Genomic DNA, 17,152 nt, shown 5'->3' with positions numbered 1-17,152 from the left:
GGGCGCAACAGGAGACTACGCAGGAGCGAGCTACTGTTAGCGGAGCTGTGCCTCGGGGACCACGGCCACGGTTCCCCCAGGTCCCCGGGCTCCGGCCCCTTGGGCGCCAGCAGTTCCTTGTGTATTTATTACATTCATGGTGTATCATCTACTACAGTGAAGGCGCCTTTGTGAAGCGCTTCTTTGTCCTTTCCTTCTGGGAGAAGCATAAAGTGCAGGAAACCAGCCTGCGTCACTCCTGTCTGAGCTCAGACCACATGGGACTTGACTCGTGTCACAAAAGAACCATGAGCAGCGGTCACACCACTGGGGCACATCCCCACGCAACCCCGAGTGGCAAACCCTGTTGTCGCCGTGGAACAGGACTGGTGCTACCCCCTAGGGTAACAGCTCCGTGGTCACTTTTTTGGATCAATAGATGATACTATGTTTTGATGAGTCGGTCTAAATTGTAATCACTCAGAGACTATTCCGTTTTCTGAGGTCACCTCAACCTAACTTGTTACTCCATTTAAAGATGTGTTATCCCTGACATAGTTAATAATTTTGCTTTTTAGACTAATTAATTAAAGATCCATAGATTCTTCGCATCTTATTTCTTTATTCGCGTTTCTTCACAGGAAGGTCAATTTCATTATTAAAAGTAAGACACACTCGGGCGGCCAAATAGCTCAGCTGGTTAGAGCATGAGCTCTGAACAACAGGGATGCTGGTTTGATTCCCACATGGGCCAGTGAGCTGTGCCCTCCACAACTAAATTGAACGATAATGACTTAGAGCTGAGGGGCCCTGGAGAAACACATAATTCCCCAATTAAAAAAGAAAAAATTTAAAAAAAAAGTAAGAGACACTAAAGCCCATATGGGCCTTCCATACGAGTCCTTCTTTAGGGAACAAGTGATCACACTACCTGTGCAGTCAGGACGCCACGGCCGTTACACAGATATCCCTGGGCCGGCAGTGCTGCTAACAGTGGGAACGCCGGAGGTGACATCTGGGGCACAGGCGGGTGTTGTGTTTACCAAGGTTCTCTTACTTTTTAACCTTTCCCTGAGTGTGTGCCTGTGTTGGGTTATCACTTGTTTAATGTGGTTTGGTTCTTGGGCTGTTTCTTTCTTTGGCAACTAGCTGTGGGTTATTTGTACAGATAGAACCTTGTGGAGGAACAAACCCTCTCCCGCTAACAGTGCACTCCTGTTTGTGACGGAGGCCTCTTGTCGCTGACTGTGGCATTGTTGTGTCCACTTTCTGACGGAGCTTGTATCTAAAATGCTGTACCTTCTCAGATTTGCATTTAAATTTCCATTAAAGTGATTGTTTTTTAGGTAAATTTAAATTTGAACAGAAACTCTCTTCTGGACCAGCTGTTATCGCTGGGCCTGGCGGGCTGTTCCCTCCACCTGAGAATCTCATTCTGGCACAAGGATGTTGGCTCCGTGAAGGTGTTCGCAGGCACCTCGTCTTTTCTCTGACTCTCCTCGTTTGCTCTAGTTAAATTGTTATGTTCACGGCTTGTCACACGAAGATGAGCGAATGGAAGGCAATATGAATAGATGTGAATACAGTTTTAATTTCATTGTCTTAGTTCTTAAATTTGCGTTAGTTAGCTTTAGTAGTGGCAGCGTTCAACAGCTGGCTGTCAAAATTTCTGAACATTCGACAGCCTGCTCTTGAGAAATGACCACTAAATGAGCATCCTGGGAGCCAAAGGTGGTCACAGTTTCACTGGTCACCTGTCCTGTCTGCCCCCCCTCATGTATACTGACACCTCCCTCCTGTAGCATGAGCATAAGGGGAGGCTTCACAAGGCCAGCCTCCCCTTCTAGGGGGCTCTGTAGCCCTGGTCCTGTCTGTCCCCAGATATAATTGGATGCCCCTCATCACCAAGGTCCCCAGCGGACTTCCAGGTGGCAGCCGGCCACAGGACCTACAGTTAAGACAGTATACAAATCTCACAGCTATCCATGCAGTTGACAAACACGCTGAGCACCTTGGAGCTTGGGGCGCCACTGGGCCTCCTGGCCTCACACAGCTTGTGGTCGAGCGCTGACACGATGAGACTGAAACAATGAGGCAGGGAAGAAAATGGGGTGTGCAGGGAGCTGCTCTGGCGGGAGCTGAGGGCGGGCCTTCTGTACATGGCCTCGGACTGAGGCTCAACCAAGCATGAAGCAGCCCTGGGATGAGGCAGAGGTCCAAGCCTGTGCCAAGGAGCGCTGAGGGCCCGTGGGAGTGCAAGAGGTGGCCAGTGGGCTGCCCCCTGGGGAGAAGATTCCAGCGCAAGTGGGGTCTTCAGAGCCCATCCCTGCCTGTGACACAAAGGTGGGGGGCTGCAGAGGACCCCAAGAGGGGCTGGCAGGAAGGGAGCCAAGCCAGGAAAACTCTGGTGGAGGAGGACTCAGCAGCAGGCGGTGCTCTTTCCAGGACAGAGACACGCGAGGTGGTGCATGGGGCGAGCGGTGGGGCATGGAGGGACCTGCCTTTGGGCCCCGGCTGAGGAATCGGAGGGGAGGACAGCCCCACGAGTTAGTCTGAGCCTGGACACCGCCCTGGACACCAGGCTGGGGCCCGGGGGCATGGGTGTCCAGGCCAGGGCCTCCTGGGGCGTGTCAGTAAATCGTCACTCTCTCTACTCCCTTTGCTGAGACCACCAGAGGATCTGATGTACAGAAAACAATGCATTCATGCTTTCAAACCCCCGCTCCTCTCAATCTGATTATGGAGGGCTGGCTCGTCAGATCTGGCCTTTCAAGTCCATGGCAACTGATTCCAGTTCTCAGTTGCTCACCGACCCTGTGTGAGGCCTATAACAGGCAGGGCGTAGGAGGCATGTGGCTGAAGCCTGGAGGCCTCACCCTCCAGTAGGTTCCTGGGTCTCCTGGGTCAGGTAGCAGGAAGTCAGGTACTTGGCTGAAGCCCTTGCTGGTGGCAGTCTTTAGAGACGCTGTTGGCAGGGGCACCGTGGTTCAGTGTGTCTCCGGGACTCTGTGTGTGTGTCACATGTCAGCTCACACCCAGGTGCTGCTGGGGTCAGCCAGGTGTGTGCGGGTGTGGCCACAGGCCCACAGGTGTGCCACCCCACAGGTGCTGCTGTGGTCGGCCAACAAGGTGTTTGAGGAGCTGACAGACATCGAGAGGCAGTTCCACAAGGCTTTCTACACAGTGCGTGCCTATCTGAACTGTGACCGGTACTCGGTGGGCCTCCTGGACATGACCAAGGAGAAGGTGAGGCCTCACCTGCATGAGCGACCTGGCCAGCTGGTCCGCTTTGGAGCTGACGCACTGCCTGTCTCCCTTCTGTTCTCTGCCCAGGAGTTCTTTGATGTGTGGCCGGTTCTGATGGGAGAGGCCCAGCCGTACTCAGGCCCTCGTACCCCTGACGGCCGTGTGAGTCATAGGGGTCAGGCCGGGCCCACACGTCAGTTCCCCAGCTCCAAATGCAGGGCAGGGTGCAGGTGCCAGGAGCAGACACCTGTGTCACCTGGGGCGCCCAGCGGGGGCCTTATGACTGCGATCTGCCCCCCAGGAGATTCTCTTCTACAAAGTCATTGACTACGTCCTCCATGGCAAGGAAGACATCAAGGTCATCCCGTAAGTGCAAACAGCAGGCTCTCTGTGCTGACTCGCTGACTTTGGAGGGACGGAATGGGGTGGGCAGGAAGGTGACATCTGGAGTGGATGTCCAGAGGATCAAGTGAGCTGCCCAGATGGCCCTGTCAGCGGCAAATGACCTTAGAGGCCCCTCGGGGTCTCATCATGGCTCCCCCAGCCACCCAGGCAGCTGGAAACCCGAGCGGTGGAGGAGTCCCAACTGTACACCCAGTGGGATGGGACAGGAGATGACATCCAGCCCAGCCAGCAGCACAGCCAGGGGAAGCTCGGGGCAGGACTCCAAGCTGGAGAGACAGGGGAAGGCAGCCGGCCATTGCCAGCCCTATAGCCACATGGCCATGTGGCAATCACCCCGCAGGCCTGTGCAGGGTCTAGGATCCATAGATCAGGCCAGGCCTGCAGGCAGGTGAGCACGCTCAGCTCCAGGAAGGGGCCCCAGTAAGGAACGGGGCTCCCAGAAGGTGAGGGGCCTCAGGTTGGTCCGAGAAGGAGAGAGGGGGCAGCACAGAAGCCCCCAAACCTCACCCCACCGCTCCCCGAGTTCTCACCACTTCCCCCACCCCACCCCACAATCCCCCCGAGCTCAGAGACTGCAGTGAGCGTCACACACACTGTGCCTCCACCACACGATCCCCTAGCAGCCCGTGTCCGGTCCTCCTGACCCTCGGCCCCTCTGCCCCCAGCACCCCCCCGACGGATCACTGGGCCCTGGCCAGCGGCCTTCCAACCTACGTGGCAGAGACTGGCTTGGTGAGTTCCCTGAGGCCCTGCCCTTGCCTGGTGCCTCCCTTGGTTCCTTGTGCCCTGGCCCTTCCCATCAGGCGGGTGCCCCCTGCAGGCCCAGCCGCCGCCCCGCTTTGCCCGTCACCAAGCTCATTGGGCTGCACAGTTGTTTTCAGAATCCTGTTGTACATCTGCCTGCTTCAGCTGAGATTGTTTTTCTGGCCCTTTTCCAGATCTGTAACATTATGAACGCCCCCAATGCTGAAATGTTCAAGTTTCAGGTATCTGTCTGTTTGTTAATAGCAAATGCACTGCACTTGGGGAAGATGAAACGGGCGTTCAGAAGTGATGGTCTCAATTGGGTTTTGCCGCGTGAGAAACGCCCTCAAGAGCTCAGTGACTGACAGCAACACATCTCCTGCTCACGTCTGTGGGTGTTCTGGCACATGCAGACCCCAGCAAGGGTCAGGTCTGCTCCCCACAACTTCACCTGGGGTCACATGACCAGGGCAGGCTCTTTCCTGGAGGAGGCCGAGGGTCAGGCGCCCTGGGAAGTGCGCTTGGTCATCAGGGCCTCCGCTGGGAACTGGCCAGTGTCCATACTTCACTGGCCAGGCGTCAATTGCCTGCGAGTTGGGACCAGCTGCATAATGTATGGGGCCGTGAGAGCCCTGTCAGAGTGAGACCCCGTGTGACTGGAGCACCAACAAGGAGAAGCCACCTCGCAGGGTGTGCCCTTGTCCCCCTTGGTTCTAGGGGGCGGGCACATGGACATCAGGTTCTCATGGGGGTGGGGTGGTGAACACACCCTGAGGAGCAGTGACCCAGACACTGCAGTTTGAGGGCAGAACAAATGAGGTTCGTCCTCACTGACCCACTGACCCACAGCAGCAGTCGTCCCTGACCCCTGTCCCTGCAGGAAGGCCCTCTGGACGACTCTGGGTGGGTCATCAAGAACGTCCTCTCCATGCCCATCGTCAACAAAAAGGAAGAGATTGTGGGGGTTGCCACGTTTTACAACAGGAAAGATGGGAAGCCTTTTGATGAGCAGGATGAAGTCCTCATGGAGGTAAACCCTGTCACAGGCAGCGCTGGCGGTGACACCTGTGTGATGGCAGGACATGGCCGTCTGCCTTAGCCCCCGACCCAGCATTAGGCGCGAGGAGAATGGGGACACGCTGGGAGGCCCCACTCCTGACAGCAGGGGCTCTGGCGGGCACCCTGGAGGCCCTGGCAGAGGCGATCACCGCTTGGCCCCCGTGCACCAAGGCGGAGCTGGTGGCTGACACACTGCCTGGTCTGCAGTCCCTCACACAGTTCCTGGGCTGGTCAGTGCTGAATTCTGACACCCACGATAAGATGAACAAGCTGGAGAACCGCAAGGACATCGCCCAGAACATGGTGCTATACCACGTGAAATGTGACAAGGACGAGATGCAGCTGATCCTGGTACTGCTCCCGTCACTTCCAGTCCCCTCCCTGCCCAGCGAGAGGTGTGGCACCCCGGAGCTGTGACCCTTCCTGAGGTCCCATACACTGCACAGCCCAGGGTGGGTCCCTTCCTGGGCCCTGGTCTCCTCGGCTGTGAGCGCGGAGTGACCAGCACCTTCCTCTGGCTGTGCTGCTGAGGGCCCCATCCGTCAGGAGAGCTCAGAACAGTGCCCAGGCAGGGGTGTGCAGGCATGGGCGCCACCCCTCATGTGCTGCCACCAATCGCTGAAACGGGAGGCTTCGGCTGGGGCTCGCTGCAGCCACCATTATTCTTTTGTGCCAGATGCCACCTTGTCCCACACTCACGAAGGGTGTAGCTCACACTGCCACCCTGTCCCACACTCACAAGGGGGTGTAGGTAACACTGTCACCTGGTCCCCCAGTCACAGGGTGACTGTCACAAGATGTAGCTGATGCTGTCACTCTGTCTCATCACACGTGTTTTGTCTCCTAGCCAACAAGAGAACGCCTGGGGAAGGAGCCTGCTGACTGTGAGGAAGACGAGCTGGGGGAAATCTTGGTCAGAGTCTGATCCTCACTCTCAGGTGGGGGCTGCAAGAGCCTGAGGGTGGGGGGAAATTTCTTTACTCTCAGGAGAGTAAGTGTTGTCTTGTGACGTTTGCTATGTGCATGCCTGGTGCCATGTCACGTGTGCACCTGGGCGTGTGCGCCTGTGCCACGTGTGCCCCGTCCCTGACAACATCACTGTGTCTGCCCAGCAGGGCAAGTTGTTGTTGGGCCGCAGGTGGGAGGAGAGGGCAGGAAGGGGGCTGAGCCAGCAGGGCATCGGTGTCCTGGGCTACAGGCCAGAGACTGGAAGGGCCGATGTCACCAGACGCCTGGGGCAGCTGAGGCTGGACAGAGACGAGGCATGAGTGGGGCTTTGACATGAGTGGGCCTGCCTCCCTCAGCTCCACAACCCCTCCCATAGAAGGAAATGCTGCCAGGACCCACCAAGTTTGACATCTATGAGTTCCACTTCTCTGATCTGGAGTGCACAGAGCTGGAGCTGGTCAAGTGCGGCGTCCAGATGTATTACGAGCTGGGCGTGGTCCGAAAGTTCCAGATCCCCCAGGAGGTGGGGTCATGCTCAGGGGCCCCAGGTCTCCCAGGAGGTGGGGGACATGATTGGGGTCCCAGATTCCCCATGCAGTAGGGGCCATGATCAGGGGTCCTAGATCCCCAAGAGATGGGAGAGATGTGCTCGGGGGTCCCAGGTCCTGCAGGAAGTCTGGGGGCGGGCAGTGAGTATGCCCAGAATAAATGACTGCTTGGGTGGGTGGGTGGGTGGAAAGTGTGACAAATAGGAGTTCCAAGCAACCTCGTCGTTAAGTGTGTCACTGGGCAATAGTGGGGGCTTGGGGTGATGTGGAGAGGGTGCAGAAGCAGCCCATCACCTGTGCAGAGAGCACACGACGTCCTCCCAGTGGGAACACTGAGGTCCTCAGAGACCGTCCCACGGAGGGGAAGACAGCCTGCCCAGTGGTGCCCACAGCTCTGCTGCTGCCCTCTGGGTTCCCAGCCCACCTATGCCCACCTTCGCCCCAGGGAGCGTCTTTCACCCCAGGGAGCTTCGCCACTGCCCACCAGGGAACCAGCTTTCCTCAGGGCAGCAGGCTGGCATTTCCAAAAGACATTTTACCAAATACTAAAGGAAAACAGGAAAGGAAAAAATGCAGAAAGTATTAACAGGAAAAATGAAACATTCTCAACTAATTTTCTGGCCCTGAAAATCCCAGCGGCAATAAGAGTCCCCGGGGTCACCTTCTGTGGGCCCAGGTAACTACCCTGCACCTCAGGCTGTGTTCCGCCTATGGACCTGCGGCCACCAGCCTATTTCTCCATCACCCCTGCCAGGTGCCACACGTCTTGCTCAAGTCAAATACCCGTGCCTAACATGATCCTTTTCTTCTAAAATACCGCAGACCCCTCACTGGGGTCCTCTTCCCAATTTGGGGCTGGGTGGCGGGGTGGAGGCGCGAAAGCCCCACGACGCTGGTGCCGCTGGGCGTTGGGCACTGTCGCCCTGGGCTGCGGGCGGTCCCCCTACCCGGCGGGTGCAAGGAGGCACCGTCACACCAGGAAGGCAGTGCGGGCCAGTGGTGACGCAGGACGGGAGGGTCCCCAGGGGACCGCGACTCGCGTCTCACGCCCTCCCGCAGGTCCTGGTGCGGTTCCTGTTCTCCGTGAGCAAAGGGTACCGGAGGGTCACCTACCACAACTGGCGCCACGGCTTCAATGTGGCCCAGACCATGTTCACGCTGCTCACGGTGCGGGGACCGGCGGGGGCGGGGGGCAGGGCGCGTCCCCGCAGCCCGGCTGCTGCCCAGGGTCGGGAGGACCCCGCGGGTGGTGGCTCCCCGGCCCGCGCCCCGGCCCCCACGGCCCACCCCGCGGGCAGCCCGGCGCCTGTCCCCGCAGACCGGCCGGCTGCAGCGCTACTACACGGACCTGGAGGCGCTCGTTATGGTGACGGCCGGCCTGTGCCACGACATCGACCACCGCGGCACCAACAACCTGTACCAGATGAAGTAGGCGCCGGGGCGGGCGGTCCCCGGGGGTGGGGGTCCCCGACGGCGGCCGCCTGCCCGCCACGCGGCTCCTGACCGGCGCGCGTTCCTTCCTTCGCGACGCCTCCGGCAGGTCCCAGGACCCCCTGGCCAGGCTGCACGGCTCCTCCATCCTGGAGCGCCACCACCTGGAGTTCGGCAAGCTGCTGCTGGCCGAGGAGGTACTGCGCGCCGAGGAGGCGCCGCCGGGGGGGAGGCGCCGCCGGGGGGGGGAGGCGCCGCGGGGGGGAGGCGCCGCCGGGGGGGGGGGGGGAGGCGCCGCGGGGGGGAGGCGCCGCGGGGGGGAGGCGCCGCCGGGGGGGAGGCGCCGCCGGGGGGGGGGGGGGGAGGCGCCGCGGGGGGGAGGCGCCGCCGGGGGGGAGGCGCCGCCGGGGGGGGGGGGGAGGCGCCGCGGGGGGGAGGCGCCGCGGGGGGGAGGCGCCGCCGGGGGGGAGGCGCCGCCGGGGAGGAGGCGCCGCCGGGGAGGAGGCGCCGCCGGGGAGGAGGCGCCGCCGGGGAGCGCCGGGCCGCGCGCGCCCACGCGGGGGTCGGGGGTGGCGAGCCCGGGCGGCACCCGCGACAGACCCCTCCCGCAGACCCTGAACATCTACCAGAACCTGAGCCGGCGGCAGCACGAGCACGCGATCCACCTCATGGACGTCGCCATCGTCGCCACCGACCTGGCGCTCTACTTCAAGTGGGCGCAGCGCAGCCGGGCCGGACTCCGGGGGGCGGGGCGGGGCGGGGCGGGGCCTGCGTCCTGAGCGCGCGGGGGCGGGGCGGGGCCTGCGTCCTGAGCACGCGGGGGCGGGGCGGGGGCGGGGCCTGCGTCCTGAGCGCGCGGGGGGCGTGGCGGGGGCGTGGCGGGGCCTGCGTCCCGAGCGGGGGCGGGGCGGGGGACGGGGCCTACGCCCTGCGCGGGGCGGGGCGGGGGCGGGGCCTGCGCCGCGGGGCGGCACACACCCTCCGCTTGTTGTTCGGGTTCAGGAAGAGGACGATGTTCCAGAAGATTGTGGACGAGTCCAAGAAGTACGAGGACAGGGAGAGCTGGGTGGAGTACCTGTCCCTGGAGACGACGCGGAAGGAGATAGTCATGTGAGCAGTGCGGTGGCGGGGACCTCCGCGTGTGGGCCGGTGGTCAATCCTGCGACACACACACACCCAAGACCAGGAGACCGCGGGGTCCCCGAATGCTCCAGAGTGAGAATAGCTCCTTTCTTAATGGCTTTGATGCCTCAAAACAAATGTTTCACCTTGCCCCTTATTTTCAGGGAGACCGCGTGGGACTTGGGGTCAAACAGGCCATTTCCCTAGTTTGTGAGTTTTAGCAATACTTCACTCACCTTGGGAGCCTCATTCCTTCATGTACACAGTGGAGATTCAGGTTCTCCCCCAGGCCGGTCCCAGAAATCCCAGAAGGACGCATGTGCGTATAAGTCACCACATAAATCCTTCTTGACTTTAGTTTGGGCTGCAGATTAGGGGAGGCAGAGGGGGATTGGCTGTGCACACACTGCTCTGCTAGAAGGTCACAGGCCAAGGACCTGTGCCCGGTGGTCACCAGGCCTCTCACAGCAGGAGGGCACAGGATGGGCTGAGGGAGCGAGGCACTTTTGGGCCCGCCTGGAGCTTCCTGTGCTTGCAGGGCCATGATGATGACGGCATGCGACCTGTCTGCCATCACCAAGCCCTGGGAAGTCCAGAGCAAGGTCAGTGCTTCGTGGAGCTGCACCAAGGGGGAGCCTGGGGGCACACCCACTGGTCTGCAGGCAGGGCTGAGGCCTGCCACCCTGCTCGGGGACCAGCCCAGCAGCTGCTGTGCTGCAAGGTGCCGCTGTGCTCACTGCCCATCAGGCCTCGATCGTGGGGCTCCCAGCAGGCCTGGGGTGGAGAAGATCGAGGGCACAGAGCCTGCTGCATGTTCTCAGGAAGGTTCTGCCCAAGCACTGAACTCTACAGGATAATCGCTTTGTTGTGCCCCCCAGGTCGCTCTGCTGGTGGCAGCTGAGTTCTGGGAACAAGGTGACTTGGAAAGGACAGTGCTGGATCAGCAGCCCATTGTGAGTGTTGATTCCAGAATCTTCTACCCCTACTGTCATCCTTAAGAGCCTCAGTCTGGTTTGGTGCAGACGGGACCCTGGGGATTCTGAGGTCCTGGGGCCTCAATCTCACTTCAGGGGTCACGTGACATGAGCTGGGTGTGAGTTTAGGTGGCTCTGGATCTGGGTAAAGCTGTGATGCCATGCAGAGGCCAAAACTGGCAGAACCAGGCTGTGGTTCGGAGCAGAGCATCTCTGTGGGCTCAGGCAGCTGCAGTGAACACAGCTGGACCTTCTCCTGCTCCAGGAATGCCCGGGACAGGACAGGCCTGGCCATGGGAAGGGTCAGGCCAGAGAAAGCCAGTGGCTGGAGCCCAGGGGTCCACACCATGGTAGACAGATGATGCTGGGGTCTTTGAGTCCTGAGTGTGGGCTCAGGAATGTGCTGCCAAACCACAGGGCCCCACATAGGAACAAATGGGACAAGCAGCAGAGTGCTATCCAACATGTGGAAGACATGGAAAGAGGGTTTGCCTCACAAGGCAACTCCAGTCAACAAATATCGTGTTTCCCCCAAAATTAGACCTAGCTGGACCATCTAATGCATCTTTTGGAGGAAAAATTAATACATTATATAAGACCTGGCCTTATATTAAAATAAGACCCGGGCTTATGTTAAAGTAAGACGTGCCTTATATTAACTTTTGCACCAAAAACCGCATTAGAGCTGATGGTCTGGCCAGGTCTTATTTTCGGGGAAACACGGTAGCTGTCTGAGCACTGGTTTGAGAAGGCTGCAGGAAAAGGTGTCCTGACCAACTAGCAAAGTCTCTTGGAGGAAGGACGGGAACCCTTTTGTGCCCTCTGGGCCAGGCCTCTAAGATCGTTCGTGACTCACCACCACGCCAAGACCGTGGGTAACGGTGAAGAGACTGACAGGAGGCAGTTCGGTGGTTCCAGAGTCTGTGGACACCCCCGGGAAGGACAGCCCCGCCAAGCTTACCTAGGGTTTGCCCCACAGGGAGCCTCGGGGCTGTGGCTCAGCACCATGGACAGCTCTCGGGGAGCTGGTAGGAGGGGCTCGGGGCCAGCCTTAGCGCAGCTCTGCCAGATCAAGGGCGACGCTGACCCGGCTGCCCTGGAACCAGGGCCGGATGGCTCAGGGTCATCCCGTGGGCGTCTCCGTGAATACGATCAGCCACACTTGAGGGGGAGGGGTTTAGTGAGTCTTGGGTGCATGCCTGCTCCTGGCGCCTCACCGTGTCTCTGTTCCCTCAAAGCCCATGATGGACCGGAACAAGGCGGCCGAGCTCCCCAAACTGCAGGTTGGCTTCATCGACTTCGTGTGCACGTTCGTGTACAAGGTGAGCACGCCTGGGTCACAGGCGGAGGAAGGGACCGGTGGGGTCGCCTTACCGCCCGGCACCGCCCTGGCACCGGTCCTCCTCATACCTGCACTTACAGTCTGAACAGTGTCAAACCAAGGGGAGGCCACCACTACCTCGTCCGGTCCCTGGCCAGTTCTTCACAAGCACTACGTGCTTTCCCACCAGGCTTTCTCCCTCTCGATGCCCTGGCACTTGCCTTGAGATCTCGCCTCAAATGCCCCTTCCCCAAAGACCGTCTAGGGCACCCCCACCCATGGCTGACTGAAACTTGCCTGTGGGTGCACTTGTTCGGTGTCTGTGAACCCTGGGGGACAGGGCTGGGTCCACCTGGCACAGCTGTTCCCCCAGCAAACACGTGGCATAACTGACAAGTGACAGCTGAACACCAAAGACTGGAATCAGGTACTGTGGCAGCACAGCTCAGGCACTGCGGCGGGTCTGACTGCAGAGCCCCTCCCTGGTGAGGCCCCGCGAGCCCAGCGGCTGCACTCCGCCCTGTCACAGGGCTGTGGGGGCAGCCCCCTCTCCCTGAGAATGCCTGGCTCTGAGTGAGGTCACCCCTGAAAGGAGCGGTCCCGCCCCTCCTCAGCCCTCATGCAGCCCACCCACACTCCCCTTTACCAAAACCCCAGCTCCTTCCTGCCTCTACAGCGGGGGCCGAGTCCTGGGGATGAGGCAGGACCAGGATGTGCCAGGATATGCGTCCAGCACCAGTGTCACAGGTCACAACCCCCCGCAGCGCCCCTTCCCACGCTCCACAGCTTGTGTTCACGTGTTTATGTATGCATGTTGTGCATGTACTGTGTGGTGTGTCCATGCATTAGCATGTGTGTGACGTGTAAGAGACACAGGAGCACAGGACCCCCATGTCTGCCCATCTCCCTAGCCCTCTGCCTGGGGTCTCCCCTCTGCAGTTGGCATGTTGTACTCTCTTCTTGGGGTCCTCACCCCTCTACCGCCGTGTGTCATGAGCTCCACGTTCTGACTGCAAGAACACAGCCCCATGCCCTTCCCCTTTCTCAGGGCTTTGCTGGGAAAGTGACATCACAGTGGTCCTTCCTACTCCTGCCAGGCACACCCCCTCCCCAGGAGCAGTTGGGGGTGCGTTCCAACTTCTTGATTTCCTTTCCAGGAGTTTTCCCGGTTCCATGAGGAGATCCTGCCCATGTTCAACCGACTGCAGAACAACCGGAAGGAGTGGAAAGCCTTGGCAGACGCGCACGAAGAGGTGAAGGCCCTGGAGCAGCAGCAGCAGCAGCAGCAGGAGACGGCAGCCAAGAAAGGTCTGGGCCCTGCTGCGCCGTGCTGGGACAGGGGCACCGGTTAGTCGCCAAGTCAGTGTGAAGGCACAGGCTTAACCAGCCTCTAATGTAGAGAAAGGGTGGGTTCCTGACAGCCCTGTGCTGGGAGACCCACCCCAGGGGATCTGCTAACAAGCCTGCACTCCAAGGATGTCCTCCTGTTCCTCCCAGGAGGAAGTCAGTGTTACTGTGTAACGAGGACCAAAGCCCCATCGAAATACCATGAGCGCTCAACAGCCTTTCTGTTCCAACACCATTTCCCTCCCAAGAAACTCAGAGACTCTTCCTACATTTCCATGCCACCCTCACAATCAGCAGACAAAAAAAGGAAACAGAGCTAAAGGTGGCCCTCCCTGCACTGTCCTGTTCACCCTCTCTTCCAGGAATGTGGCCACACTGTGACAAGTCAGCACACCCCACACTGAAATGCGTGACCTTGTTTCCTGGTTTTTGCTTGTGCTGGATCACCTCAATGGGGGGACTTTTGTAGCTTTCCTGCTGTAAGGAGGGAACCAATGTAGAGGTTCCAGGGTTATGGGGTGCCAGGCCTGAAAGTGGCACCAAGGGCAAAGACAAGAAAGGCTGAGGCCCCGTTAATAGGCTTAGGCTGACCCTGACCCTGCCCACCCCCTCCACAGGGCTGGTAGTGGACACGGGGAAGGGAGCCCGGCTGGTGCACACAGTGCTCACTCACGGCCTGTGTTCTCTTGCAGTGGGCACAGAAGTTTGCAATGGTGGCCCAGCACCCAAGTCTCCCACCTGCTGCATCCTGTGAGCCGGCCACTGGGGCCTGATGGCTCCCTCACCTCAAGCCTGCTCAGACTCTGCCTCTAAGCATTTGCCACAAGAGGTTAAGGAAGGCTGACAGAGTGACTGAAGACAGTTTGGGATACTTTCAATTTTTTTTTTTTTAAGGTTTGTGGTTTTATAAACTAAAGCCAACTACAAACAACTTCAAAAGTAGCCTACCTTACACTTCCCCTTCTCCATCTTTGGACACAGAGTAATCCACCGAGACTGTGAAGTCTGCGAATTGGCTAAAAGCAATGGGCGAGAAGGTTCAGTGCACAAGGGAAGACGGGTAGGCATGGCTTCCTCCCATCTGGGTTAGGACAAAACATGACCAGAAACTTAGACTGAAATAGAGGAAACAAGTTGCCCTTTTTTCATGTGGTGAAAGTGACGGCAGAGGACACATGGTATATGCCCAATCAGAAAATTCTGCCAGAAAGGCCAAGGGCATGGCGTGATGAACAGCCCACGTGGTGTCACTCTGAACCCCCCTCACAGGCACAGCAGTCAGGATGGGCCTTACTGCCAACACCTGTGGTGGTCTGCCCTTTACAACGGAGGGTCCCCTCACTGCAGCAACCATCTGCCTCCAGTGACTTAGTTTGTGAGCCACAGTCACACCCAAACCAGGCAGCACAGGACTCACACTGAGACTTGAGAAGGGTCCTAATAATCTGGTACAAATGAAGGATTTTAACTCCCAATGTGAGCTCCAAGGCATTTGTTCCCAATGTTGGACAACACAACCTGGTGGAAAACTCCTTGCAGCTTCAGGTTGAGGCCAGTCGTTCTAAGGCCAATTCAGGTGCCACTCAGGCCCTCCCACAGCTCCCAGCAGGGGTGGGGTGGGGGTGTGCCACCTGGTAAGGAACAATTTAATTTCCATCTCAGTGGTCAGAGACCCTGGTGACAAGGTCCTATGACTGGGGCCCGTGCTCCCCGTTTCGAGGGACTCAGTGCCAACCGACTACTCTAGACTAGACCTCACCAACCCCACAGGTGGGTTCACACCTCACCTGAACCAAAAGCAGGGCTTTCAAGTGCTGGTATATTGTGTCCCATTTTCATATGAACTCAATTAACAAATGAAACGGGCTCAAACCCTAGGAAACTCGCACACAGCTGGAAGCAGCAACATTCCAGCACCAGCCTCAGGTGCGATGGGTGCAGCTAACTCGGGCCAAACGTGGCTGTCAACTCAGGTACTGAACAGCTTATGCAGTACCCCAGCCTGGTGGTCAGGAGGCCAGAGCCCCTCCCTGGGGTCAAGGGAAGGATTCACGGAGCGGGGCTAGAGATCCAGGTCTCAACTATCAGGGCATCAGGACCCCCAACATGTGCAGTGCCCGCCCCTGCTCTGGCGGTCCAAGGATCCGGGCCAGCCATGTCTGTTACAAACTGCACTCTTTGGGGCTCCCCACCTGGATGCCCCAGAGAACAGGTGACAGCTTCTGTGCTTCCCCTCCCCCCATCCTGTGTCTGAAAACCCCTCACGTCCCCACTGCACACACACACACACAGGACAGTAAAGCAGAACCAAAGCGTCACAACACAGGAAGCTTTATTCGTCCACACTGCTTTGGAGGAAGGCAGGCTCACTTCAGTATGCTGTCATCGCGGGCTGAAAGGTCAGAAGACGACGCGTGCGTTATTACACGCGCAGGCAGTTCAAAAGGACCACGTCAGGTTTTCGGTGTGAAACCAGCTGTTTCTAGTTGCAACGCAGAGGACGCCCCACTTAAACTCCCTCACCCGGTCCCACCTCCAGGAAGCTGCCAGCGCAGGAGAGGGCGGTGTGTCTGGTTCTGGGGCCTCTCTGAGCGAGACCTGGCCAGTCTATGTTTCCGGACAGCTAACCTCCCGGGCCTACCACGCGCAGCCTGCCATGTCCCCGCCGGGCCGACCCGCCGGGCCAGGCAGGACAAAAGGAGGCCGCCTCCTGTGCTGTGGGTGCCCTTGGGGCACCAGACGCTTGTTTCTGAAAACCTGGGGAGGACCAATCTGTCAGGTGCACTAAGAGCTCTACCTTCTGCCAGCTCCCGCTCGATGCGCTTTAGTTCATCCTGCCTCTTCTTCTCCTCCGCGGCTAGCCTCCTCTCCTCCTCCGCCCGAGGTTTCAGGTAACCTGTCCACGGAAAGCGACAAGGGCAGTACTCTGAGGGACCTGCCCATTCAGCCCCGGCAGTCACCCGCAGGCGCACCGTGGCCCCAGACGTGCCGCCGTCGATCCCGCTTCCCCTCCACGTGGGTCAAGGCCTGCCCTTCGCCCGTCCACAGGGAGCCCAGCCCGGAGGGCCGCTGCAGGCCCCCCGCTGCCCCCGGGCGCCCGACGGCCTCGCGCTCCGCCACGTCGACAACCGACTGCTTGCCGGTGCCCCGGGCCTGCGAGCAGCCGGCGGCCCCGCGCGTCGCCTCCCGCGCCCGCCCCCTCCGCCAGCGGCGCGTTAGCTCCGCGGGGTTCGCTGCGAGAAGCGCCCGAAGCGCCCACCCGTCGGCGGTCACTCACTGTAGCGCTTGGCTCCGTAGGCCACGCCGAGGAACAGGGCGGAGTAGCGGCCGAGCTGCGGGGAAAGGGCGGTCAGCGGCGGCGGGCGGCACCAGGGCCGGGGAGTTTCGCAGCGCGCAGGGTCGCAGGGCTGCAGGGACGCAGGGGACGGCTCCTGGGAGCGGGGGTGACGGAGGGGAGGGCACGCGCGGGGCGGGGTCGGGGGCGCGGGTCCCGGGAGGGCACGCGCGGGGCGGGGTCGGGGGCGCGGGGCGGGGTCGGGGGCGCGGGTCCCGGGAGATCACGCGCGGGGCGGGGTCGGGGGCGCGGGTCCCGGGAGGGCACGCGCGGGGCGGGGTCGGGGGCGCGGGTCCCGGGAGGGCACGCGCGGGGCGGGGGCGCGGGGTCGGGGGCGCGGGTCCCGGGAGGGCACGCGCGGGGCGGGGTCGGGGGCGCGGGGCGGGGTCGGGGGCGCGGGTCCCGGGAGATCACGCGCGGGGCGGGGTCGGGGGCGCGGGTCCCGGGAGGGCACGCGCGGGCGCCTACGCGGAGCCGGGCACCGAGCGGCGGCCGCGAATCCTGGTTCACCTTGATGAGCGGGGAGACCTGCACCGGTGGCACCATCTTGTCCGTGACCTTCGCACCGGAAGTACAATGTGGGGCGGAATAGGACGCCACAAAGCCCCGGAAAGCCTGTGGAGTCGCGCGAGCGTACCGCGGCGCACGCATGCGCTGCCGGCGACGAGCGGACGCGGACTTGGGCGCCCCCTGG

At 60.4% G+C, this 17,152-nt stretch overlaps 2 protein-coding genes across 5 annotated transcripts in view; one reads left to right on the top strand and one right to left on the bottom strand.

Moving 5' to 3' along the window:
• Nucleotides 1-15,247, top strand: part of PDE6B (phosphodiesterase 6B) — a 46,038-nt gene extending 30,791 nt beyond the window's left edge. For 2 of the 4 annotated variants that reach the window (XM_081056407.1, XM_081056405.1), the window contains 18 exons: nucleotides 3,085-3,387; nucleotides 3,527-3,591; nucleotides 4,296-4,362; nucleotides 4,569-4,616; nucleotides 5,255-5,404; nucleotides 5,641-5,784; nucleotides 6,281-6,346; nucleotides 6,758-6,904; nucleotides 7,989-8,096; nucleotides 8,248-8,357; nucleotides 8,470-8,557; nucleotides 8,972-9,072; nucleotides 9,363-9,470; nucleotides 10,021-10,084; nucleotides 10,361-10,435; nucleotides 11,695-11,778; nucleotides 12,935-13,085; nucleotides 13,817-15,247. In XM_081056407.1, the coding sequence (XP_080912533.1) occupies nucleotides 3,085-3,387; nucleotides 3,527-3,591; nucleotides 4,296-4,362; nucleotides 4,569-4,616; nucleotides 5,255-5,404; nucleotides 5,641-5,784; nucleotides 6,281-6,346; nucleotides 6,758-6,904; nucleotides 7,989-8,096; nucleotides 8,248-8,357; nucleotides 8,470-8,557; nucleotides 8,972-9,072; nucleotides 9,363-9,470; nucleotides 10,021-10,084; nucleotides 10,361-10,435; nucleotides 11,695-11,778; nucleotides 12,935-13,085; nucleotides 13,817-13,878 (1,941 nt within the window). In that variant the 3' untranslated portion in view covers nucleotides 13,879-15,247. Of the gene's footprint in view, nucleotides 1-3,084; nucleotides 3,388-3,526; nucleotides 3,592-4,295; nucleotides 4,363-4,568; nucleotides 4,617-5,254; nucleotides 5,405-5,640; nucleotides 5,785-6,280; nucleotides 6,347-6,757; nucleotides 6,905-7,988; nucleotides 8,097-8,247; nucleotides 8,358-8,469; nucleotides 8,558-8,971; nucleotides 9,073-9,362; nucleotides 9,471-10,020; nucleotides 10,085-10,360; nucleotides 10,436-11,694; nucleotides 11,779-12,453; nucleotides 12,525-12,934; nucleotides 13,086-13,816 lie in introns of all 4 variants that reach the window. The other 2 variants (XR_013993799.1, XM_081056406.1) reach the window with 2 other exon arrangements.
• Nucleotides 15,248-15,439: 192 nt separating this feature from the next.
• On the bottom strand, nucleotides 15,440-17,109 carry ATP5ME (ATP synthase membrane subunit e; the record flags this gene model as incomplete). The annotated part of the gene is made up of 4 exons (XM_081056384.1): nucleotides 15,440-15,516; nucleotides 15,922-16,020; nucleotides 16,402-16,456; nucleotides 16,969-17,109. The coding sequence occupies 4 exons, from the start codon at nucleotides 17,107-17,109 to the stop codon at nucleotides 15,491-15,493; spliced, it is 321 nt and encodes a 106-aa protein (XP_080912510.1). The 3' UTR covers nucleotides 15,440-15,490.
• Nucleotides 17,110-17,152: the final 43 nt, after the last annotated feature.

The sequence above is a fragment of the Rhinolophus hipposideros genome (assembly GCF_964194185.1).
Source record: "Rhinolophus hipposideros genome assembly, chromosome: 1".
Taxonomy (NCBI): domain Eukaryota; kingdom Metazoa; phylum Chordata; class Mammalia; order Chiroptera; family Rhinolophidae; genus Rhinolophus; species Rhinolophus hipposideros.
Note: the sequence above shows the minus strand (reverse complement) of the source record. Positions and strands in the feature narration are given on the sequence as shown.